The 22,425-nt window shown below is 42.2% G+C and overlaps 3 protein-coding genes across 9 annotated transcripts in view; 2 read left to right on the top strand and 1 right to left on the bottom strand.

Moving 5' to 3' along the window:
* Nucleotides 1–13,377, top strand: part of itsn2a (intersectin 2a) — a 45,535-nt gene extending 32,158 nt beyond the window's left edge. For 2 of the 3 annotated variants that reach the window (XM_085246231.1, XM_085246230.1), the window contains 18 exons: nt 989–1,224; nt 1,305–1,345; nt 1,430–1,599; nt 1,688–1,721; nt 1,836–1,957; nt 3,205–3,301; nt 4,676–4,867; nt 9,469–9,590; nt 9,687–9,793; nt 10,056–10,239; nt 10,337–10,435; nt 10,547–10,714; nt 10,928–11,140; nt 11,258–11,379; nt 11,467–11,549; nt 12,134–12,217; nt 12,293–12,466; nt 12,707–13,377. In XM_085246231.1, the coding sequence (XP_085102357.1) occupies nt 989–1,224; nt 1,305–1,345; nt 1,430–1,599; nt 1,688–1,721; nt 1,836–1,957; nt 3,205–3,301; nt 4,676–4,867; nt 9,469–9,590; nt 9,687–9,793; nt 10,056–10,239; nt 10,337–10,435; nt 10,547–10,714; nt 10,928–11,140; nt 11,258–11,379; nt 11,467–11,549; nt 12,134–12,217; nt 12,293–12,466; nt 12,707–12,858 (2,400 nt within the window). In that variant the 3' untranslated portion in view covers nt 12,859–13,377. Of the gene's footprint in view, nt 1–988; nt 1,225–1,304; nt 1,346–1,429; nt 1,600–1,687; nt 1,722–1,835; nt 1,958–3,204; nt 3,302–4,675; nt 4,868–5,017; nt 5,063–9,468; nt 9,591–9,686; nt 9,794–10,055; nt 10,240–10,336; nt 10,436–10,546; nt 10,715–10,927; nt 11,141–11,257; nt 11,380–11,466; nt 11,550–12,133; nt 12,218–12,292; nt 12,467–12,706 lie in introns of all 3 variants that reach the window. The other variant, XM_085246229.1, reaches the window with a different exon arrangement.
* fam228a (family with sequence similarity 228 member A) lies at nt 12,950–20,393 on the bottom strand. Of its 5 annotated transcripts, none has more exons than XM_085246232.1 (9): nt 20,209–20,393; nt 19,815–19,938; nt 17,151–17,339; nt 16,995–17,072; nt 16,680–16,868; nt 16,424–16,507; nt 16,259–16,325; nt 13,692–13,863; nt 12,950–13,600 (listed from the first exon to the last, which is right to left on the bottom strand). In XM_085246232.1, exons 1-9 carry the CDS (start codon nt 20,391–20,393, stop codon nt 13,489–13,491), a joined length of 1,200 nt encoding a protein of 399 aa, XP_085102358.1. In that variant the 3' UTR covers nt 12,950–13,488. The 5 variants fall into 5 exon arrangements, with proteins under 5 accessions (XP_085102358.1, XP_085102361.1, XP_085102359.1 ...); XM_085246235.1 differs by having other exon boundaries at nt 19,815–19,897; nt 20,209–20,276; XM_085246233.1 differs by having other exon boundaries at nt 20,077–20,266.
* A 347-nt stretch (nt 20,394–20,740) lies between these two features.
* LOC146557672 (uncharacterized) lies at nt 20,741–22,424 on the top strand. Its single transcript, XM_085247289.1, has 2 exons — nt 20,741–21,003; nt 21,629–22,424. The coding sequence occupies exons 1-2, from the start codon at nt 20,940–20,942 to the stop codon at nt 22,144–22,146; spliced, it is 582 nt and encodes a 193-aa protein (XP_085103415.1). The 5' UTR covers nt 20,741–20,939; the 3' UTR covers nt 22,147–22,424.
* Nucleotide 22,425: the final 1 nt, after the last annotated feature.

Below are 22,425 nucleotides of genomic sequence, written 5' to 3'. Positions count from 1 at the left end.
GGTAATATTTCTTAATAAGTATCTGGTACTAAATTACAGTATTGGATAAATCAAAAGGTTGATGCAATGGTTGTTATAGTTTTAAAAAACTGTCACAGTCCTGGGTCTGCAGCCCAGTGTTTTGTGTGTTCGGTTTAAGTTTTATTCTGGGAATTCTGGTTTTCTGTTTTGCATTTCCTGTTTTACTTTGGAGAGTCCCCCGTCTGGTGTTCAGTGTTTTGGGTTATGCTTTCCCGTTGTCTTGTCTAATTAGGTTCAGCTGTGTCTCCCTCCTGTGTGCCATTTCCTTGTTACCTTGTGTGTATATTTAGTGTGTGGTTCTTCGTCGGAGGGTCTGCGTATCATTCTGTAGCTGTCCCCAGTTTAGGTTTTGGTAGTGGTTTTGTAGTAATTCTTACAGCCACAATAAAGGCTCATTTTAAGTTTGAACACTCTCTCCTGCATCGTTGTCTGCGCCTGGATCCACACCTCTCAATCTCCACACAAAAACAGGAGTCACCATGGTGGTTGTAGATTGACCTCACAAGGGCACGTCCGCCCTGTAGTTGCTGGTTGATTCAACCAAAAGAGCACATTCACTTCATGGCTAAAAGTTATCACTCTGTTACTGAAAAAGGTTCATGAGATCATTTAATCTTCATGTTTCCCTTCTTAGTTCATCTGTGTTATTATAGTAGTGTATATCTAGACTGTGGCATGATCAGAAATAGGTCTGCTGACATCAACACACATCTTCAGAAACAGCACAGCTGTATATTTATAGCTTTTCTCCAATGGGAGTTCTTCTCTCTGACTCTCTGTGGGTCACACACATTTACAGATGTCTGATGACATCAGTGTTGGCAGCTCTAGCGTTTGTAGGTCACGTCCCATGGTCCAAAGGTGAAATTAGCTGTGTTGCAAGTCCAGGGGAGGGGAGCGTCTAGTGATTGATTTCTTAGATGTACCCATGGTGACAGATCGCTGTTTCTTTGATCACACTCCTCAGTCCTCCGTTCCTCTGCTCGCTCGGGCCCTCTCGCCATGGTCAGCCACTTCAGAAACCCACCTCAGCCTTTCAGGCGGTTCGGCGACAGACGTCATCACCACACTGCTCAGCTTCTCGCAGGGAGACATCATCAGCGTGCTGCAGCAGAGGGAAGATTGGTGGCTGGGGCAGATCAACGGGATGCAGGGATGGTTCCCCAAAAGTTACGTCGCTTTGGAGACGGCTGGCAATACAGAGTAAGAAGACGCACATCCCTTTTGTGTAAAACCTTTAACAACTGAAAGACTTGCTTCACCATGTGTTTTTCCCATCATAGTGTGGATGCGTTGGACACATCTGATTCAGTTCAACTAGAAGGTAAGAGCAGTTTATCTGTGGAAAATAAGGTCTAGTTAAAGTCAGCGAAGGTTTCCTAACTGGTACTATTGTTGTCCTTACCAGAATACGTGGCCTTGTATACATATGAGAGCCCAGAGGTGGGGGACTTGACGTTTGTCGAGGGGGATGTTGTTTTGGTGTTGGAGAAAGAAGGAGAGTGGTGGCGAGGATGCGTTGGGGACCAGACAGGGCTCTTTCCCTCCAACTATGTCCGACCTGTAGAACTGCCAGAGGTGAGTCAAGCTGAGTTAATGTGGAAAAAAAATTGCCAAATTAAATTATTACTTTATTTCTGCTTTACATTTCATTTGTTAACTTTAGGCATCAAGACCTGGAGGTCCAACCAAGAAACCTGGTGAGAATGAACGCACAGGCGGACACTCAGTCGGTGTTTGATGACTCATTCTGTTATTCTCTTGACATTTAAATGATCGAAATTCACTGTTGGCTTTTTCTGGTTGGTCAACAGAGGTTGCGCAGGCAGTCACCACCACTGGGGCCTCAACGATGCATCAGCTTCGCCTGTCTCCGGGGCAACTGATCGTGGTGCTGGCCAAGAACTCCACCGGCTGGTGGCTCGGGGAACTGCAAGTAAGCTATACTAAAAGCTATACTTTTTTCATTTTTCTTTTTTAAAGAGCCATGGATAAATTGAAACTGTTAACATCAGAAAAATTACGATTTCAGCTAGAAATTTTTACTTTGGCTGCAAGTGCAGAAGGTCAATCGCACCGCCGAGCGCCGTGTAAGCACAATTAATGAGTCATTATTCTCCTAAATCCACCTCCCGGTTGCAAATGACACATTTCTGCCTCTCTGTGAAAGGAATTTAGAACATTATAATGTGACACCTACTGGATTATATGGCGACGAGAATGAAAAGCTTTATTAACAAAAGGTCATTGAAAACTTGTTGCCATTAGACGCGAAGCAGAATGATTGTGGAGGAAATTACAGTGCAGATATGTGGATATTTCCTTAAATATTAAGGTGGTCCTGTAAGGAAAAAACGCCTGAAATTTGTTTAGTCTTTTTAGTGAGAGTAAATTGAACTTTTGGTTTTGGATAGACAGACAAAATGAGCAAACAAAATGAAGACATTATCACTATGGATGTTTTAATAAACTAGTTAATCAGTCAAATGGCAAAAAGCAATCAACAAATTAAGGTATAGTAGTAGTATTTATTTATTGTCATTGTCACAATGAAATTGCGTTTGGGGCTTCCATACAACCCAAAAAAAGAAGAAAATAATAAATACCCCTTAAAACCCAAGTGTACATATTTAACCCAGTGTGACTCCAATGCAATAAGACAATCCTTAGCAATAATGTTCGTAGAAATTCAGACAAAGACCTGAGAAACATGACAGAAATACAACAATGCAACCCATTCAATATAACAGTGCTGTCGTCTACAAAGGTCATCAAAGTGAAGGGTCATCTCTCTCTGCATGTTTTCGTGCTGAGGCTGCAGCTGTAGTTTGAGTTGAAGCTCAGAGTGCGACAGCAGAAGTCATATTTGCTGTTAGTACGTTCAGACAATAAGTCAATATGAGTAAGAGTGTCCGAGAACAGAGGGTTTCCACAGCTTTGTCAATCTGTGCATTACCCTCAGCAGCTTGCAGCTTGCATTACTGCGGCTGTTTCAGAGACTTCAGCTGAGCTTTAGTTTAATTTATAGAGTGAATGTACATTCCCATCATGAGAGAGCGTTCTCAAGGTTCAAAACTCTGCCTGTCAAAAAAATCAATTCATCAATTAATGTTTCGATTTAGGATTCAGAAACGATCCAGCAGAAGATTGATTCACTCTCACTGGCTCTTCTCTCCCCTCCAGGCTCGGGGGAAAAAGCGGCAGCGAGGCTGGTTTCATTCCTCTCACGTTAAGCTCCTGGGTCCCTCCAGTAGCAAGTCTTCCCCCTCTCCTCTGCCAGGTGAATGCTGACACACGGCAAACACAGCATTTGATTTACTATAACTGATCTTGTTTAAGTCAGGTTTGTATTTACATTTTTAAATCTGTATATTTAGCTGAGAGATGCAGGTCGAAATTACTTGAACAACCACGACAGTAACTGCTGGAAAGCTTTTATGTCTATGACTTTGAAACTAATTTGGTAAAAATGCTCATTAATCATAAATTCCTGTCTCAAATTTCAGCTGACAGAACATAATCTTTCAGTGTCATTTCTGTTATTTAGTCATTTACAATGGAGCACCCTCTGCTTATTCTGTCATGCTGATATTTAGCAGACACAGACTTTACCATGGTTCCTCTCTCAGCCTGCAAACATTCAGCATTTAGCACTGATCATAGAAGCAGCAGAAGCAGATGGCGATGTTTTTAGTTTTAGGAGTCCACACAATGAATCCCCAACAGCAACTCAAAAATGAATGCAGTGACGTGGAATTACACACAAGTGCAAATATGTTTACATGAGATGTGCCCAGGTAGTGCAAATAGACTAGGCAGTATTTGCCATTAATTATATCAATAGCATTTAGGAGAAATGAGTCACAGACAATTTTAGTCCTCCAGACAGATGCCTGCCAATGACAGCTTGCAAGCTTTAGCTCAAACAGGCTACGCAGCTAGTGTTCCTGGCAGTGCCATATAGCATTCTAGGGCTCTGCCTTAAAAATGACCAAAATCCAGCACGAACTCCTCTTGAGGTGACTGTTGGGACTGGCCTGTGGCTAAATATGCTAAATAAATAATAAATAAATAGTAATTGAGAGGAAAGTGTTTGTGCTTGTGTTTGCCATGCAGATGCTGGTGCATGTCCGTGCATGAATGTCTGTGGCTAAATAAATAAATATGCAGAAATAAAATGGTAGAATGAGCCAAAATAAAGGTTGTTGAACCTCTCAGCCGTAAAAGGCTGATGGGGTGTTGTTGTCGCCCGGCCGGGTGGGCAGCGTGAATACTCAAGTTTGTGAATGCAAGAACTCGAGAACAAGGTAACGTAGGATTTTAAAATTCAGATCATAGATGCATCTACTAGAAATCTCAGTGACCTCAAGGTCAAGATAAGAGGTCAAATTTTCTAAAAGACCATAGAGGATTTTCAAATTGATACCACAGAGGTGCATCTACTATGAGGCTGAGGCTTAAGACTGGAGGCTGCCAGTATTTTTAAATGTTTGGTGCCCAAGGGAAACCATTTCACTATTTTCACCTACTTTTAATGTCATCTTGGTCTCTTTAAGGCTTTCTTAGTTCTGTTTTTATACATTGGCCCTCATTGGGTCATTCTACAAATCTACAGCAACAGATTAAGCTTCATATGTCAACTCTGTTCCCTCAGTATGCCAAGTTATTGCAATGTATGACTACACGGCTGCCAATCAGGACGAGCTGAGTTTCTCCAAGGGTCAGCTGATCAACATCCTCGACAAGACCAACCCCGACTGGTGGAAAGGAGAAGCCAACGGGGTAACAGGGTTGCTGCCCACCAATTATGTCAAGATGACAACAGAATCAGACCCCAGCCAGCAATGTAAGTAAAACTTTAATCCTCTTACTGATGGACTGTTTTTTTTTTTCTAAATAAAAAATAATAAGACAGTTAGCACACATGGAAACTGATAAGTTGTGTTTATCAGCTGTAGAAACAAACAAAAATGTTGGTTGGCTTGGCTCACTCCAGGTACAGTAGATTCCTTATCCATGTCAGACCATGGAACCACTGATGGTAAGCCTCGAGTAGTTGGTTCAATCAATCATTGAGGAAATTGGTGAACATATAACCATTACACTTAAAAGGCTCATTCCCATAAAAAGCTTCTGAAATTGATTAATAGAAAATGTTAAATTTCTTCTCCACAAGGCAAAATGATTGGGCCTTTTAAGTATCCCGGACAACATCAACAATTTCAAATCATCAAAAGGAAAGTTTGACATTTTGGGCATGAAGCGTGATGGATACCTCTCATCGTATTGTTAGTTAATTTAATCCAGCCATGCTCTGGCTGCAGTTTTTATATTAAGCAGACTAATATGAGAGTGGTATTGATCTTCTAATTTAACTTGCAACCACAAAGTGAACAAAGCGTATATCCCACGAATGTCAAACTGTTCTTTTAAAACAGATGCCGCTTGACAAATCACCCCGGGCAACAAAATAATAAAGAGCGAAAGCTGATCTGATTTCAAACTGACACATTTTTCATCATTTTGGTCACATTTCTGGAAACGGCAGCTTCGCTTTCCCTCTCTGAATGCAACACACGGGAAGGCGGTCATTTTCCTCACGCGTATCCCGCTCGCTGCTCATTCATACGTAGCTGCTGAGAAATTTTAAAAAGGCCGATTTCTTAATGAGAGGTGTGCGCCTGAATTAGTATGCACAGCTTGCGTGTTCTCCTCACAGCAGCAGCTGTTAACAAGCGTGAACACACGAGCTCTTTAATTAGGATGAACTTGTCGAAGCCACAGACACAAAACGCTCTGATATTCTAATTCCAGCGAAGGCGTTGTCACTCGCACGCCCGCCACACGTAAGGCCGGCGAAACAAGCTGCCGAAACAAGAGCGCGAGAAATCGCCGTCTGCAGCTGATACGATGAATAATAACATTTACATTTCCAGAAATGCATTATTAATGCGCCTGCATGTGAGTGTCCAGCATTAATATTAAAGCTATATTAACGTCTGCTGTCTCTCCATCTCTTCATCATCTCACTTCCCTCCCTTCCATTCCTCCACTTCATCTGTTTTTTCCCCTCCTTTTCTTCTGTAGGACAGTAACGCTGGCTTTCCTGTCTCTTCTTCCTCCTTTTCCTCCTCTTCCTCTTTCTCACCCCTTCTGTCTGAGCGATCCCGAATTGCCCTGTCGCAACAGGAAGCCCAGCCGCCAGCAAGAACGGCCCACCTCCGCACTTTCCACCTCACCCGTTTAGGACTCTGGTGTTCTGTGCTTCTCTGTTACAAACCCTGTTTTTTTTCTTTGGTTTTTGTTTTTGGCGTCCTACCTTCTCAGCTTTAAATGTAAATTTATTTCACCGTACACCCCTTCCTCCTCTCCCCCCCTCGCTCTCTTCTCTCCCTTGTTTTCATTTCTGTTTCTTTAACTAATTAACCAAGGGAGCGAGGCAGAGGCAGCTAGACATGAGCTTTCAAAGCTTTTGTCCCCCGTGATACAAAAGTGTGGAAAGCGTAGTTTTGCTACAGATAAAAGGAAAATAAGAGTTTGATTACAAAAGTATGGAAAATAATATGTAAGAAGCATCGGTTTAGTTTTCTAAATTAAAGCTATAAGTTAGTATGATGCAGAGTATTCTAACAGGGTCACTCATTCTTGCACTAACAACATTGAAACCTTGCTAAAAATGGATCAATGTGAAGACTCGCTGTTGCTTAAATCACCGGTAACCTTGATTGCTGCTTGCTAACGCATCGCTTGAACTGCAACTGAGATGAAATTGATTGTGATTTTATTATTCGATGCTTATGCACTCTGCCATTTATTGACGCTTCCAAGTACTTAAAATGACACCCACCCTGTACTGAACTGTGATATCACCAGCAAATACATATTTAAAAAAAGAAAATAAAAAAACATGCAAACATTAGCATATCAAGAATAGTCTGAGAGAAACATCTACCACACTGCTGACATATAGGGTTATCATCAAAAGTTTAAATGCACTCATCATGGGCTAGAATGGTGCCGTAATTTTGAGGTTGCACAGCATACATCTTTAATGTCTTAAAAAGAAATGGTTTGAAATTATTTTAGATTTTCTCTAATCCACGTCGCTTTGCAAGTTGGACTTTGACCACACTGGTTGCCATCACCAAGCTTCTGGTGAAATTCTGGCTGGATATTTGAGCACTCTTCTTGGCAGGATTGGTAGTTCGTTTGAACTGGTTGGTTTCCTGGCACAGACCCGGCTTTCAAGCGTAGTCCACAAATTTTCAATTGGGTTGACATCAGGGCTTTGGGAAGGCCATTATTCATTCCAAAATCAGATTTGATGTGTGTTTGAGATCATTGTCCTGTAGACTAAAGTGTCCAACCATCTAGCTGCTGATTTGAGTTGAAGCTGAAGAATTTGGAGATTAGTCCTTCTTCACCATTGCATTCACTTTGTCCAGTGTACCAGTACAAGCGAAACAGCCCCAGAGCGTGATGCTACCACCGCCATGCTGAACAATTGGTACAGTGTTTTTAGGTTTGAAAGCCTCATCTTTATTCCTCCAAACATACCTTTTGCCATTGTAGTCAAATAGCTCAATCTTTGTCTTGCCTGACTTTTCTCCAGATGAAATTTGGCTTGTCCATGTGGGCAGCTGCAAATTTCAGTCAAGCTTAAAGATGTATGTTTTGGACAAGGGGCTTCTTTCTGAGTAGGCACCCTGTCTCTGTCCATGGTAATATAAAACACACTATGGACACTGTGTTCCAATATTTTCTAGTTCATGTCAGGTTTGAGCCTTGGTGGTTTTTGGCTTGTTTTTGAAGATTCTAATTAATTTTCCTTTCATCTGAGGCCATGTCCACACTAATACATTTTTGTTTGAAAACGTATCTTTTTCTCTCTGTTTTGGCCTTCCGTCCACACTGAGACGGCATTTTCGGTCAAGGAAAACGCAGAGTTTTAAGAGCGCTCTCCAAAGCGGATACATTTGAAGACGCAGTTTTCGCGTCGCAGTGTGGATAACAAACCCAGAGCCTTTTCGAAAACGATGACACATTTTAGTCATGTGATGCAGTCATGTGAGTGTGTGAGCGGAGGGCATCACACAGCAGTTGTTTTGTGTGCTCTCAATTCTGACAGCCCTATTAAAGATTAATTCAGTTTGTATATGCTTCAGGTAGCTTTTCTTCAAATTCTTTGACTCTCAATCGCTTTTGCAACTTTGTACTTTTGTGTTACTCGCAGCAACAACTCCACCTCATTGTTAGTCCGTTTAAAAAAACTCGGTGCTTTTCCTCGACATTTTGCCGTGACGTTTCAAAGAGCCGGAAAGTAAATAAACGACACACAGAAATAAGGCAGGTCGAATCGTCTTGCGTTTCACGCATGCGCAGTACTGGGACGTAAGCGTTTTCGGCCGTTTCGATGTGGCTGAACAACTCTGTGAAAACGCATGAAAACGATAGTGTGGACGTGGAGCATTTTCAGACGTATACGCCGTTCTCAAATTTATCCGAGCTAGTGTAGACGCAGCCTGAGGGTGACATCGTGGGTTTTGCCAAAGTAGTGGCAGTTGTTTAGTAATGACTCCAAGAAATCTTCCCAACTCGTGTAATTCTATAATTCTGCTTCTTATATCTTCTCTGAGTTCCTTGGACTTTCCCATTGTTCTGAGTATCCGTCAATCGAATGAGAGTTGTCAAACCTTTTTATGTTGGCAAAGAGAAACTACCAGTTGTAGTAGAAACTATCATGAGAGGTTAATAGGCCTCAGTCTTGTCGAGTTAAAAGCTATTGTAGAACCTTGTTTGAGTCTGTGCATATATTTTTGACATTGTGTGGATTATAGAAGCTCCAAAATCAAGTCAAGCATTTAGAATCAGTTCTTGTTTTTTAAAGTTATTAAACATGTATGTTGTATAATTCTTCCACTGTGGAATTAATTATTAAAAGCCCCAAATTACCATGACATTCATGCTCGTGATGCGTGTATGTAAACTCCTGACCACAACTGTACATCCACCTTTTGCCAAGATTGAACCTCAAAGACTTGAACTACCAGCTGAGTCTTCCACTGCTCTGTCACTCAAGCATTAGCTACTTTATCCATTTACACCTATGCAATCACTAGGAGTGAGCACTCCACCATGAAAGGTGCTTTATTTTTCTTTACCTTAGTGTTCTTGGTAGCAGTGTTGTTAGCGTTGGCATCGCTTATGTTCATGTACTGCGACTACAATGTGCCTCACTCTGTGCATTAAATGTAAATTAGACGTCATCGAAGTGATAATAAAGGGAGATTTTAACATGTTTTTGAACGCTCGCTGTATTTTCTCACACACCACATCAGTGATTGAGAGGAAAGTGTTTGTGCTTGTGTTTGCCATGCACATGCCGGTGCATGTCCGTGCATGCATGTCTGCACGTGTGTTTGCATGCGCATGGATGTGCTCCTGTAGGGTGTGCTGACCTGATGACGCTCGACACAATGACCCCTCAGGAGAGGAAAAGGCAGGGTTACATTCACGAGCTCATCCAGACCGAGGAGACCTATGTCGAGGATCTTGAGCTAGTGCTAGAGGTACCGACGGAAACATCGGCATATTTGAACATTATTACCACTTTTCTGTCATTTTTTTCCCGTCCTCACCTGTTTGCATTTGTTTCTGCCTCTTAGGTCTTCTACAAGCCCATGTCCGAGTCAGGCCGTCTGACTGAAGCTGAGATGGCAGTTATCTTTGTTAACTGGAGGGAACTGATTATGTGCAACTCCAAATTGCTCAAGTAGGTCCCACGTGTGACATTGTTATGAACCATACTGACATCTAAACTATTAAACCCTACTGCTCTGCTAGAATAAACATTTATGAACTCTTTCTGTGAAAACGATCAAAAGCAAATGCACAGAAAAACTGACACTTATTTCATTTCTGCAAGTCCATAGACTCTGAAGGCTTGCAGAACTCATCAGATACTCCATCTATTTATGTTTTGTGAGGTTATGAAATGGTGTTTCACATCCTGATCATCTGTGACCTCCCTCCAGAGCCCTGCGTGTCCGTAAAAAGACAGGAGGAGAGAACATGCCCGTTCAGCTAATAGGAGACCTGCTGGCGTCGGAGCTCGCGCACATGCAGCCGTACATTCGCTTCTGCTCCTGCCAGCTCAACGCCGCAGCGCTGCTGCAGAGCAAGACCCACAACCAGCCTGACTTTAAAGACTTCCTCAAAGTACGAGCCTTGGATAATGGATATTGTGAAAGGAAAAATAAATAAAACGTTTGCTTTTGTCAGATGCAATAAAATATCTCTGCCTCCTCTTGAGCAGAAGATTGCAACGAACTACCGCTGTAAAGGAATGCCGCTGTCCAGCTTCCTCCTCAAGCCCATGCAGAGGATTACACGTTACCCTCTACTCATCAAAAATGTATGCAGAGAAATGCTGTTTATATGTAACTCCATGAATCCCGCCTACCACTTGTTTAATATTCATCTCCATGTCTCTTAATTTGTTGCCTGTGCTGTGCTTCTTGGTAAGATCTTGGAGCACACCCCAGATGGCCACGCAGACCGAGGCCCTCTCCGAGAAGCTCTGGAGCGAGCCGAGGAGCTGTGCTCTCAGGTCAATGAGGGGGTTCGGGAGAAGGAGAACTCAGACAGGCTCGAATGGATACAGAGCCACATGCAGTGTGAGGGGCCCATAGAGGTAAGGACACTCAGAAACGAGTATCTCGACTCTCGAGTCCCTGCTGCTATATTAAATATGGCCTCTGCAAAGCATTTCATGTCTGACAAGTCTTGAGCTGTTATGCAGGGACAGCAACAATTCCATTCTTAACTACAACGCTTGACAGTTTGCTTATTTTCGAACAACTTTCCTCAGCCATGCCTTGTTTTCTCTGCACTTTTTCCCCCCCAGCACTTGGTCTTCAACTCGCTGACTAATTGCCTCGGGCCTCGCAAGTTGCTCCACAGCGGTCGGCTCTACAAGACCAAAAGCAGCAGAGAGCTGTGGGCTTTCCTCTTCAGTGATTTCCTCCTCCTCACACACAGTGCCAAACCCTTCTCCTCCTCAGGATCTGACAAGTTATTCAGCCCCAAAACAAGCATACAGCTCAAGATGTACAAAACAGTAAGCTAATCTAAGGTATAATATATATAAAAATATATATAAATGCACAGATGAACTATTCTTTCTCATCGTTTACGTTCTCTCGGCATTTGCCGATATGCATTTCATCTCCGCCAGCCTCTCTTCCTGAACGAGGTATTGGTGAAAATGCCACCCGACCCGTCCAGCGACGAGCCGCTGTTCCACGTCTCGCACATCGATCGCGTCTACACTCTCAAAACCGAGACCCTGAACGAGAGGCACGTGTGCAAAAATCTCGCGTTCTGTGTAACCACACGTCCGTGTTTCTGCGTGAAGCACTCACACATTTTTACTGCTTCCATTAGGGCAGCGTGGGTCCAGAAAATCAAAGCGGCATCTGAACATTTCATAGAGACAGAGAAGAAAAAGAGAGAGAAGGCTTACCAAGGTAAACACAGCTACACGCTCATAAATATGTTAGCTAATATTGAGTGTATTGACTTTATCCCTTTGCAGAGCAAGCTGGTATTCCTATCATCTCCTCCGCTGCTCCCTTGTTAACTTTCCTTGTAGTGCCGGCTTGAGCTGAATGATATAATGACAAGCAGTTTCTTAGTGTCATCTGACCTGGAATCTGCTTGATCTGAAAATGATTGTTTGGTGGTCTCTGTGCGGCACCTTCACAAGTTTTCAGGAAATCAGACTCTACGACTCGTCCCTATGACCACTAGACTGTTTTCACCTACAGTGTCATATTTATACCGTGCATCGTATCGTTTAATTTTGGAGTAGTCATTTGCATGCACTGGAGCTTGAATGGAGTGCTTTATTTTTACTTCCTTTTATTCCAGAATTGACATTTTTCAGTCTGCATATTAAAAATCTACAATAAGTCAAGCCCCCTGCCAGGGTTAACAAAGTGTTCTTATTTGAACCTTGAAGTATGCATGTGTGTATTGTTCAAACATTATCCTAATTATGAATGGATGCTGCGTTTTTGTCATATATCTTACTGTCTTCTGCTTATTTTAGCACGCTCTCTAAAGTCCAGCGGAATTGGCCGGCTGCTGGTGACAGTCATTGAAGCCCAGGAGCTCAAGGCCTGTAAGCCCAACGGTGAGGCCCCGTGGCAACATGACAGTGCTAATGCATGCTTTGTAATTAAGTCCCGTTAACTCCTTTTCTCTTTAGGTAAGAGTAATCCTTACTGTGAGCTGACAATGGGAGCTCAGTGCTACACATCTCGACCAATCAGCGACACTCTGAGCCCAAAGTGGAATTTTAACTGCCAGTTTTTCATCAAAGACCTCTACCAGGATGTCCTCTGCGTCACCGTGTCCGAGAAAGATCAGTTCTCACCAGATGGTCAGTGGATAAAGGACACGCACATGCACTCATGCATAAAACAGTTGATTATTAGGCTTTTTGTCTAATTTTTCCTGCCTATACAGAATTAAAGGAACACTTAAAGTCTTGGTTTTCCTCTATTAAAGTAAATCAGCGGTCTTAACTTCTTTTTTTTTTTTCTTTTTTGTCCGATGAGATGCGTTTCTTTTTCTCATTTTAATCATCTTACTAAATAAAAGTCTCCTCCTTCCTCTTTAGATTTTCTCGGCCGCGTTGAGGTTCCCGTGGCAACGATAAAGAAAGAGATGGAGAGCAAAGGAGCAGCAACCCGTCGCCTTCTGCTGCACGAAGTCCCTACTGGAGAAGTTCACGTCAAACTAGACCTACAGCTTTACGAGCCAACCAAATGAGGAAAATACATCTGAATACTCCATTAGACACACACACCACTTAATAATAGTAATGAAGGACCATTAAAGTGCCTTTTTTATGCTCTTGCACATTACGCAATAATGGGGATTTTACTGTCCCTGCTTGTTCCACTGACCCTGAGCTTTTCAGCGACCTCAAACGATCCAAAACACGGAGATGATTGCCAATATTTTCATAATCGCCAGCCAGAAATGGAAAGTAACAAACGAGACTCAACGTTTCACCGGATTTTTACATTTCACTTTCGATTTGTAAATTCTTTTTTTTTTTTTCCGGCGCACTGCTAATTAAAGAATATAACAACATATCAGCCAGTTACACACACGTGTGGACAGTCGCACACTGTCTCACGTATCTTTATATTACAACTGCTGCACACTGCTGTATAATGTAATGTCAATGGTTAGCCTTATGGTGTAAGCTTGAGGTTTCATGGCAAGTACGCCATTAAATCCCGAAAACGGCACCGGCATGAATAAAATGTATGTACAGTAAAACATTTTTCTGCGTTTGTCTTTCGAGTACGATGTCCAGGAAAATTGTGAAGTAGGTTTTTTATGTATGTTTGTTTCTTTTTATTTGGATGCACACAGTGGCCAAAGTCACTGTTAACTTGATGTTTCCTGCAGACATCCACATCTGGAGAACCAGCAGCTGGTCTGGTGGCACCTTCCATCTGATGTGGCTGTTGCACTGATGTGCAGTGGTATAGTGTTAGGCCTGGATGAAAAACATTTCAAACTTAAACTGTTAGTGGGATTTGTCAGTGAGCAGTATGGTGCTATAGTGTACAAATACAGTATATAAGTACCTGCTACACTTGCTTCTATCAGTCTCGACGACCACTGGCCTTTTAATGGACCCACAGGCTGGATATTTAGATGAGGCATGTAGACGTTTGTTGGCCTGAGACTTCACAGACTCACTCAGAGGTCGATGACTTTTAGTTCGCCGTTCAGCTTTTGTCCAGTGGAGTTTTTGCCCTAAGATAGGAAAAGGAAAAAAAAAAAATCTCTCATTTGAAGAAGTTTTGACCTGAAAGTATTTTACACTGAAAAAGCAAAAGATTGAGATAAACTCCTAGACCACTGAGCAGTTAATGAAAATGCTCAATGCTAATAAGTACTTTTCAGAAGTACCTATTATAAATTAATCCAGCAAAAAATTAAGGGTACCTGTTGTGCTCATTTTCAGTTCCATATTTCCATTTTATACTCTTGGATTCTAGAGTTGCTTTACACAATTCACAGTTCAAAAAAAAATATATTTACTAAGTAAAACAACTCTGTCATTATTGTGCTGATTTATAAACTCACCCTAGGCTTCATTAGGTACACCTCTTCAGCTGCTTACTAAAGCTAATATCTAGCCAATCACATGCTAACAAGCCAATGCATTTAGATATGTAGACATGGTGAAGATGGTGCTGAAGTTTAAACTGAACGTCAGAATGGAAAAGTGAGGTGATTTAAGTGACTGTGATGTAAAGGACCCACAGCGCGTAGCTTTGCAAGCAGTTGAATGTTTATTTGCAAAGTTTCCAGTGACTCCGTTTTTGGAGCTTTACAGCTGCTTGTCTCCAGTGCAAGTACACCCAGCTCCCTGGTCAGGTCCCGGCATCCTACTCAAATAGGGAAGGCATGATTATACAACGGAAATCAGCTGTGCTGGTCAGCCTTCCCCTGACACCATGTCCTGAACCCACTGCTCCACCGCTCCCCTGTAGCTGAGCCACAAACCACACCACGCCACAGTGACTTTGCACAGTTGTTTGCTGCCAGATGGGCATTGTGAATATTTCAGAAACTGCTGATCTACTGGGATTTCTGCACAAATCCATCTCTAGTTTACAGAGAATGGTCCGAAAAAAAGAAAGTATCCAGTGAGCAGCTGTTCTCAGGGTAAAATTGCCTCGTTGATGTCAGAGGTCAGAGGAGAATGGCCAGACTGATTTGAGCTGATAGGATAGGAAGGCAACTGTAACTCAAACACTTGAGAGCATCTCTGAACAGATATCACCTTAAACCTTGAAGCAGATGGGTCTACAGCAGCAAACCACACTGGGTGCCATGTCAGCAAAGAACAGGAAACCGAGGCTACAATTACACCAGCTGATCAGAATTGGACAACAGACGATTGAAGAAACGCTGCCTGATCTGATTAGTCTCGATTTCTGCTGTGACATTTGGATAGGATCAGACTTTTGCGTAAATAACATGAATGCATTGATTCATCTATCCTTATATGAGCCGTGCTTATGGTGTAATGCAGAGGTTCCCAAAGTGGGGGGCCAGGGCCATTGCAGAGGGGACCCCACATGAACGCAAAGCAGAAGATGAAGCCTCGCCAAATATGTTTCCAAACCAACTTCCTACCAAGCCAAATACTAGATATGTGATGAAGCATATCTTGCCTTCTTGACTTCACCTGCACAAGTGCCAAGATAGGTCTCCACGACAGAATTTGTTTAACCTGCGTCGGGAGCACACGCTGGGCTGTCCAAATCACAGACAAACAGTATTCCATATTCTTGATTTTTTTTTAGTTCACAAACACTTCTTGTAATGACTAACTATTCCTGACATTTTGGAGATGTTAGCTCTTTATACGCGAAGATTTTCTTGTAAAAGAAAGGGGGGCTTAGCGAAAAAACTTTGGGAACCACTGGTGTAACGCTATGATGTAATGTCATACTTCGGCCTCTGAAACTGAAAACTGTTTCAACACCACAGCCTCTCTGAGTATTGTTGTTAACCATGTCTACTCCTTTATGACCACAGTGCACCTTGTGCATCCTCTGATGGCAGCCTCCAGCAGGATAACGTTCCATATCACAAACCTCAAATCATCTCAAACAGACTTCTTGAACACGACAATGAGTTCACTGTACTCAAACGGCCTCCACAGTTACCAGATCTCAGTCCAATACAGAACCATTGAGATCTAGTGGATGCGTAGCTGAGAAATCTGCAGCAACTGTGTCATGCCATCATGTCAGTATGAAACAAAATCTCAGAGAAATGTTGAATCTGTGCCACGGAGAATTAAGGCAGCTCTGAAGGAAAAAGCAGGTCCAACCTAGAATTAGCACGGTGTACCTAATTAAGTGTCAGGTAAAAACTTTGGCCATGTTTATTGTGAGCATCCATCATGGTAACAGTATAAGACAGACAACAAAAGCACAATAATTACCTTATATATATATATATATATATATATATATATATATATATATATATATATATATATATATATATATATATATATATATATATATAAACTAAGCCAATACTGAAGACTAAGCATTTGTATAATAGTTTGTCTTAAATTTCCGATTGGCTAGAAAAAAACACAAAAAAGGGGAAAATATATAGATACCTGGTCCCAAAGATGAGTAGAATCTCTTTCCTGTTGGTCTTTCATTTAAACGAAGGCCCAATGACCCCTTTAAGGAATCAGTGCATTAGCAGTAACACACACGTGAGACACTCTAATGTTGTTATGAAACATACTGAAGGGAAATATTCAAGTCACAGAAGTCACCTGGTTGTTCACCTGTTGCATTTTGATATTGAGAAGTAAAGGATCGTACTCCTGTGGATCGTAGGTCTCTAGAAAGACATTCCCCTGTGGATCAGAGATAACGTGGCAGTGAAATAAGTTAAACATTCATCTCATCTGTTTTTGCAGTAATAGGCACAAAACCTAAACATCGCCGTCCACAACAACACAAAAACTCTAGCACCAGCATGAGGAGTCATTGACCTAACTTCAAAACTAATTTAAGCTTCAGCACCACCTTGGAGTCACAGACATGGAGGTAGTGATTGTAGAGGTTGTGGCGCCTCTTGGCCTCTGGGCAGCTGGACACATGCGCTTTCACTCTCTGCTGGATGGGAAACCAGACATGTTCAGTCCAGTGTTTGTGGAGCAGCTCTCTCCTCCTGAGCTCTGTAACATCACGCTGACTGAGGTAAAACTCCAACTCCTGAATGAAAACGCATTTCAATCAATATTGGAGGTATTTTTAATAATGAAGAATAAAATGTGAGGGGAAAAAAAGCTGTGTCATTGTATTAGATGGAGTACAGTACAATAAAAACTAGTACCCTACCTTGATAAACCCATTTTCTGTCTCCTGTAATGGCTGGAGTATTTCCTTCACTTGCTGCTTCTCAGCCTTCATCTTTGCCTAAATGACAAGAAAGAGATTCAGGAATTCATCCTTTCCATCTTTTCTGTGAAGATGTGAGTCGACTGAGTGCAGTACCTGCAGTTGTCTGAGGGAGGTGTAAGAGAGCCAGTCCCGTTTGGTGGCCCACTCTGGCACATAAGACACCTCATTCCTTTTCTCTGGCGTTACAGACCTGCAGGTGCTCCTCGTCCTTTCACGCTGCTGTGAGCTGCTCCTTCTGCTCTTCTTGCTCTCCGTGGTGTGCTTCACATCTGTAACGCACTCCTGAAACACCAGATGTATATTGTACGCTGTAGTTACTGTGTGCAGTGCATAAAGTTTGCTTGAAATTACAGTATGAATAATAAATGAATGGTTCCAACTACAGTGATGTGCAAAGCTCTTGAGCCACAACTCATTTTTTTATCCTTGTATCTTACCATTTTCAGAGTGATGGGTTGTTGTTGTTTTTTTTAAGGTACTTACACTGACCTATTACATTTTGACATAAAAAAGCCACCTAATGCAAGGGCTGAAACTATGTTGTATATACACATACTGGACATCATGGCTAAGAACAAATTTTAAACTGTATCTTTAGGCACTTTGTTACTAGCAGCGTGTTACAAAAACACATAATTTCTTTCACATTTCTTTAGTTGAATCTATGGAAAATTCAAAAGACAACACAGTTCGACAGACATAAAATAGATCGAATAGTATAATTGCACCAGGTAATTGATTCTCAAAGAGCTATTTTGTGAAGACATCCTGGCATAGTGCGCCGTGTGTCCTTAATATTTTTGAGGATAGTGGACAAGGGGAAGACAAAAGAAAAAGTGGCAGGCCTAGAAAAACACGAAAGTACATGAAAGTCACGTTCTTAAGGAACAGGACTTTAAAAAAAGCAACGAAGGAAAAGAAAAGGCAAAGACCTGAGAGATGCATCTGGCCTTTCAGTCGACCAGTCTACTGTTAATTGAAGCCTCATCAGAAATGGTCTCACTGGAAGGTCGGCTGAGGTATGCTAAATTACACAAGAACTGGTCTGAAAATCAGTCGCAACACGTCAGATGGAGCTTGGAGCTTTGGTTAAAATTGTCATCAATATTTACAGAAGCGGTCAGGAAGCTACAACAGTGAGTCTCTACAGTTGGAGATCTTGTGAAATTTGATGAATTTATAAAACACAGCACCATCAGATATTGATCCACCATTTGATATCATCCAGAATGCGTCTGAATGGTGTCAGCTTCATTTTTTCAGTATGACAATGATCCCAAACACACTGCCATTGCAGTAAAAGCCCAGAGTTCAGACTGCAACATTACTGAAGCATTCTGGGATCATCTTGGCAAAGAACAGAATATAAAACAGCAAACATCCAAAGATTTCCATTTCCTAAGCAAATAATTTAAAAAAGAGGGGTATCTCAAGAATTTTACACAGTAATGTACATCTCTTGTTTTCACAGCATTCAGTACTTTGAATATATTTACAGACTGCAGAGTCCTGTGTAGACCGAACTCTTGAAATCCAGCCAAAGTTCACATAGAGAGAAGATCATGTCCGTGTACACGAATGTAGAGTCCACCACACCCATCACTACACGGAAACACGAGCAGCTTCTCGCAGTTACATTAACACGTAACACGTTATATGTGCATTTTTACACTCTGGTGTAAAAGATAATGACACTGGTCATTTTATGACAGTGGTTTTGGCATCAGTGCACAGGTACGTGTGCTTATTGTTAGGTTTTATTGTTGCAGTAGATAGGGTAGACTCTTTGTTTTGCATTTAACCTGATCCGGCGCGCCTCCTTTAGTCCTTATTTAAGTGCGGGTAACAGTGGCTACCGTATCTGTCAGTAAACTAAAACCTTTTCATTCATTTTAAAAATAGACTCTGAGATTGTATGTTCAGATATGATACGCAAAAGGAAAAAGAAGAGGTGCAGTTAGGAAAGCCAGGCATGTCAAACTCATTTTACATTGTGAGCCACATACAGGGCACTTTAATCTTAAGTGGGCCGGGCCAGTGAAACATCAACCACACATTTAACCCCCGAGATATTTTAATATAATAAAAAGAAGAAAAAAAAAACTATCATCTTTGAATTAACTGATTTGGTTAATTAAACATGAATTACACATTCATTAAATTTTTCATTAATTAAAATTGGAAATAACTCATTTATTAAATGTTTTAAACAAAATGAATTGACATTTAAGTCATGCATATATTTAACTAATTATTTCCCATTTTAATTAATTAATTACGTGTAATTAAAAATTCAATATTTTTATTTATTTATTTAATTATTTATTTAATTCACTTTGGCACTTGAGGCCCTCCGTAGCACTGCGTGCACATACCGTATACTGAGAGCAGGAGAACAAATACAGAAGAAGAAGAAAGACTGGAGATAAATTATTAGGTGGTGCAAGGTCACAGTCTCACTCTGCTGTGAAGTGCAAACTGCACAGAGTGTCCATGTTCACAAGAAAAAAGTGTGCTCATCAAAAGCCAAATTTTAAACAGAACATAACACCACTGCAGTGCTGCCGAGCAAAACCACTTACACTGCCGATGCTCTTTAATTAAAAGTTTCATTAACAGCAGTATATTTAACATAATGAGAAGCGGGTTGGTATTGAGCCACCCAGTAGCTCCTTTTGTGTAATATACAATCCACTTCCGAGCTTTCTTTTTACTACACTCCCACTTTTATGAGGATGCTCTCTTATTTATTATTACCTCTGATTTTAACAGGCTGACAGGAAAAGGTGAGTGCACGGCGATCAGACCACTGGGACCCTTCTTCTTCATGTGGCTCATCTCTACATCACGACAAAACAAGCAGCCTGGAGTCAGCGACATGCTGGTAGTGATAAACGATAGACAGTGTCAAAGAACAACACTGACTGAATTTACTCATCACTTACTCCATACCTGCTAATTAAGTTGCTTTAATTTCATTAAAAGCCCACGTCTCCATTACAATGTGGTTGCTTCTTACCTGTGCTGATTTGAGGACTGAAGTTCGTGTGGCCAATTTACCAAAACTCTCCGTGCTTTTAGGTCACGTGCAACACACATCATTTTGGAAAAGTGTGCAGACTGCTAACTTTTACCCTGGGCTCAGACTTACTTTTCTAACGGAGCCAGTAAGGAGATACCTCCTCCAGGTGAACCACCGTCTGAAGAGGGTTTCCGTTGCCATGACGCCGACACGCAAGCGAGCCTGGGGCGAGCACGCGCAGAGACGTCGTACGTAAATGGCGAAGGTTCTGCGTTCTGCATTAACTGTATTTGTGGAAAGTGATTTCCCCACATCTGTGCTCAGATTATGCAAGTCTAGACGAGTCATGCACCCTCTGACTGTTGGATCCTCTTTAATGTGCGCAGAGATCAGCTGAATAACTAATGTTAGGAGGTCATCATATTTAGCAGATGTTTGGGCAAAGGTGGGGAAAACTACAAAAAAATTCAGCATAGATGCACTTCAAGAAGAAAAATATTCTTATAAGATTTTTACTTATAACACTTTATATTTAAAAAAATAAGAGGGTAAACTCGTTTAAAGTCCCAAAGGTTGAAAAGTCTCTTTAGGCGACACCTTTCACGCCCGAGGAGGGTCAATAAAAACTTCCGCTACACGGTGCAGTAGGTTCAAGAGTTGTAGCCTTGCTTCTAGGACTTAATGCGCCGGTTGACACCTGAGGTGCGCTTTGACGGTTCTCCTGCGGAGAAAGCGACGACTTAATGTTTGGGTATTAGCTGCGTAAAAGAGGCAGGGCAGGGCTTGGCCAGATCATAACTTCGTCTTTTTCATTTCTTTCTCGCTTTTCGTTGCTGGGGTCAGCACAGGGGGGAGGCTACATGGATTGGTGGACTTTGTTGGCAGCGAGTATTGCCCTACTCTGGATTTTCTGCTTTATAGACGGTAAGGGAAAACGGCTTTTTAATGGTTTTATGGCACCTGTCCACTAACCTATAAACGTACGGCACAAGAGACCAGGAATCACTCTACATAACATGTTAAAGTGGTTGTGGATTCTATTGTAGCTCATATTTCGAGTGTATTCCCTCGAAAGGTGGATGCACTGAGCAGATGAGACTCTACAGATTAGGGAATAGTTTGTGTCCCAAAATGACACAAATAGCTAAAATGGGCGCAGGTGGTGCAGATCGCGTCACTAACCAAAACCTCCCGTTTCTGTACGTTTTAAATGAAAAAATAAGATATATTACATAATTAATAATGTTTTATTAAACTCTTTTGATGAGGCAACCACACTTGATTGCTTCGAGATGACGGGGCGGGGAGAGGGGGCAATACAAACAATTTTGAGTATTTATTTAGAGAGTGAATGGTTTGTGCTTTAGGTCAGGTGGTTGTCAGGGTACTTTTACTTGCCGAAAGCTCGCTTTGCGTGCTCAGTATACCCGCCGCCCAGCCGGCTGGTGAGCAGACTTTAATCCAGTGGCAGACGCTGTTTGTGGTTCTCGACATTAGCCACGGTGTTAATTTAGACTCCAGCTTGACCCTGTTACCTTCTTATCTCCAGGCAACGCCGTGCTTGAGCTGCGGCTGCTCTTCCACGCTCTGACCAAAGCCGCTTGTCACCTGTACCTGGCCCTGCTCCCGCTGCGCCGAGCCGCCACGCACTTCTACGACAGCGCGCGGTACTGGGTCAGCCATGCCCAGCAGGGCCCCTCTCCTCCAGGCTACCTCCATCAGAGCGAACCCCTGGCCAGGAAAGGCACGCTACACTTTCTGGAGGGCATGTGCGTGGTGTGCGAGACGGTGCCCAACATGATGGGCGCAGCGCTGAGCGTCGGGGCCGCTTTCTGTCATATGCTGCAGGGAGGTTTCTACATCCTGGCGGCCACGCTGCGCACCATCCAGATCAACCTGTTCTCACAGATGAACGGCGAGAAGGAGAGGTGGGACAAAGAGCGGCTAAGGGCGAAAGAGGGCGAGAAGAGGCTCAATTCCAAAGTGCTGGAATACATCTCGGTGTTTTGTCAAGACCCCGTGAGCGCTTTACGCATCAAGGTTGACGTGCCACCCGTGTACAGATAATCTTTTTCCCGTGGCTAATTGGCACATAAGGGGCCTTCTTCTAACTGCTGAGGGGTTAGAAGTACAGCAGAGTGTTGATTGGTTTGCAGGGAGGGCAGGAGGTTGAACTCTGACTTCTGGTTTTCACTCACTGTTGAGGGGAATTAGTTACCAACGGAATCAAATAAATTATATTTAAGCACGTGTGGGAAAAGACGAATAAAACTATGGTGCATTTTGTTACAACTGTTTCACATTTATGGAAATGTAAAGAAAATAAATGTCTCAATCAAACAAAAC

Source organism: Mchenga conophoros, linkage group LG15 (assembly GCF_057382185.1).
Source record: "Mchenga conophoros isolate Kocher_MC1m ecotype Shallow Benthic linkage group LG15, M_conophoros_male_GT1.1, whole genome shotgun sequence".
NCBI lineage: Eukaryota > Metazoa > Chordata > Actinopteri > Cichliformes > Cichlidae > Mchenga > Mchenga conophoros.
The sequence above is the reverse complement of the archived record's forward strand: the minus strand, read 5'-3'. Positions and strand labels throughout refer to the sequence as shown.

Coding starts and splice junctions, on each gene's coding strand:
- fam228a (XM_085246232.1), bottom strand. CDS start 20,393: ATGTGGGGAAATCACTTTCCACAAATACAGTTAATGCAGAACGCAGAA. Junction 17,073..17,150: donor CCTCCCTCAGACAACTGCAG/GTACTGCACTCA, acceptor CTTGTCATTTAG/GCAAAGATGAAGGCTGAGAA. Junction 16,326..16,423: donor TGCAACAGGTGAACAACCAG/GTGACTTCTGTG, acceptor GATTCCTTAAAG/GGGTCATTGGGCCTTCGTTT.
- LOC146557672 (XM_085247289.1), top strand. CDS start 20,940: ATGGATTGGTGGACTTTGTTGGCAGCGAGTATTGCCCTACTCTGGATT. Junction 21,004..21,628: donor GATTTTCTGCTTTATAGACG/GTAAGGGAAAAC, acceptor TCTTATCTCCAG/GCAACGCCGTGCTTGAGCTG.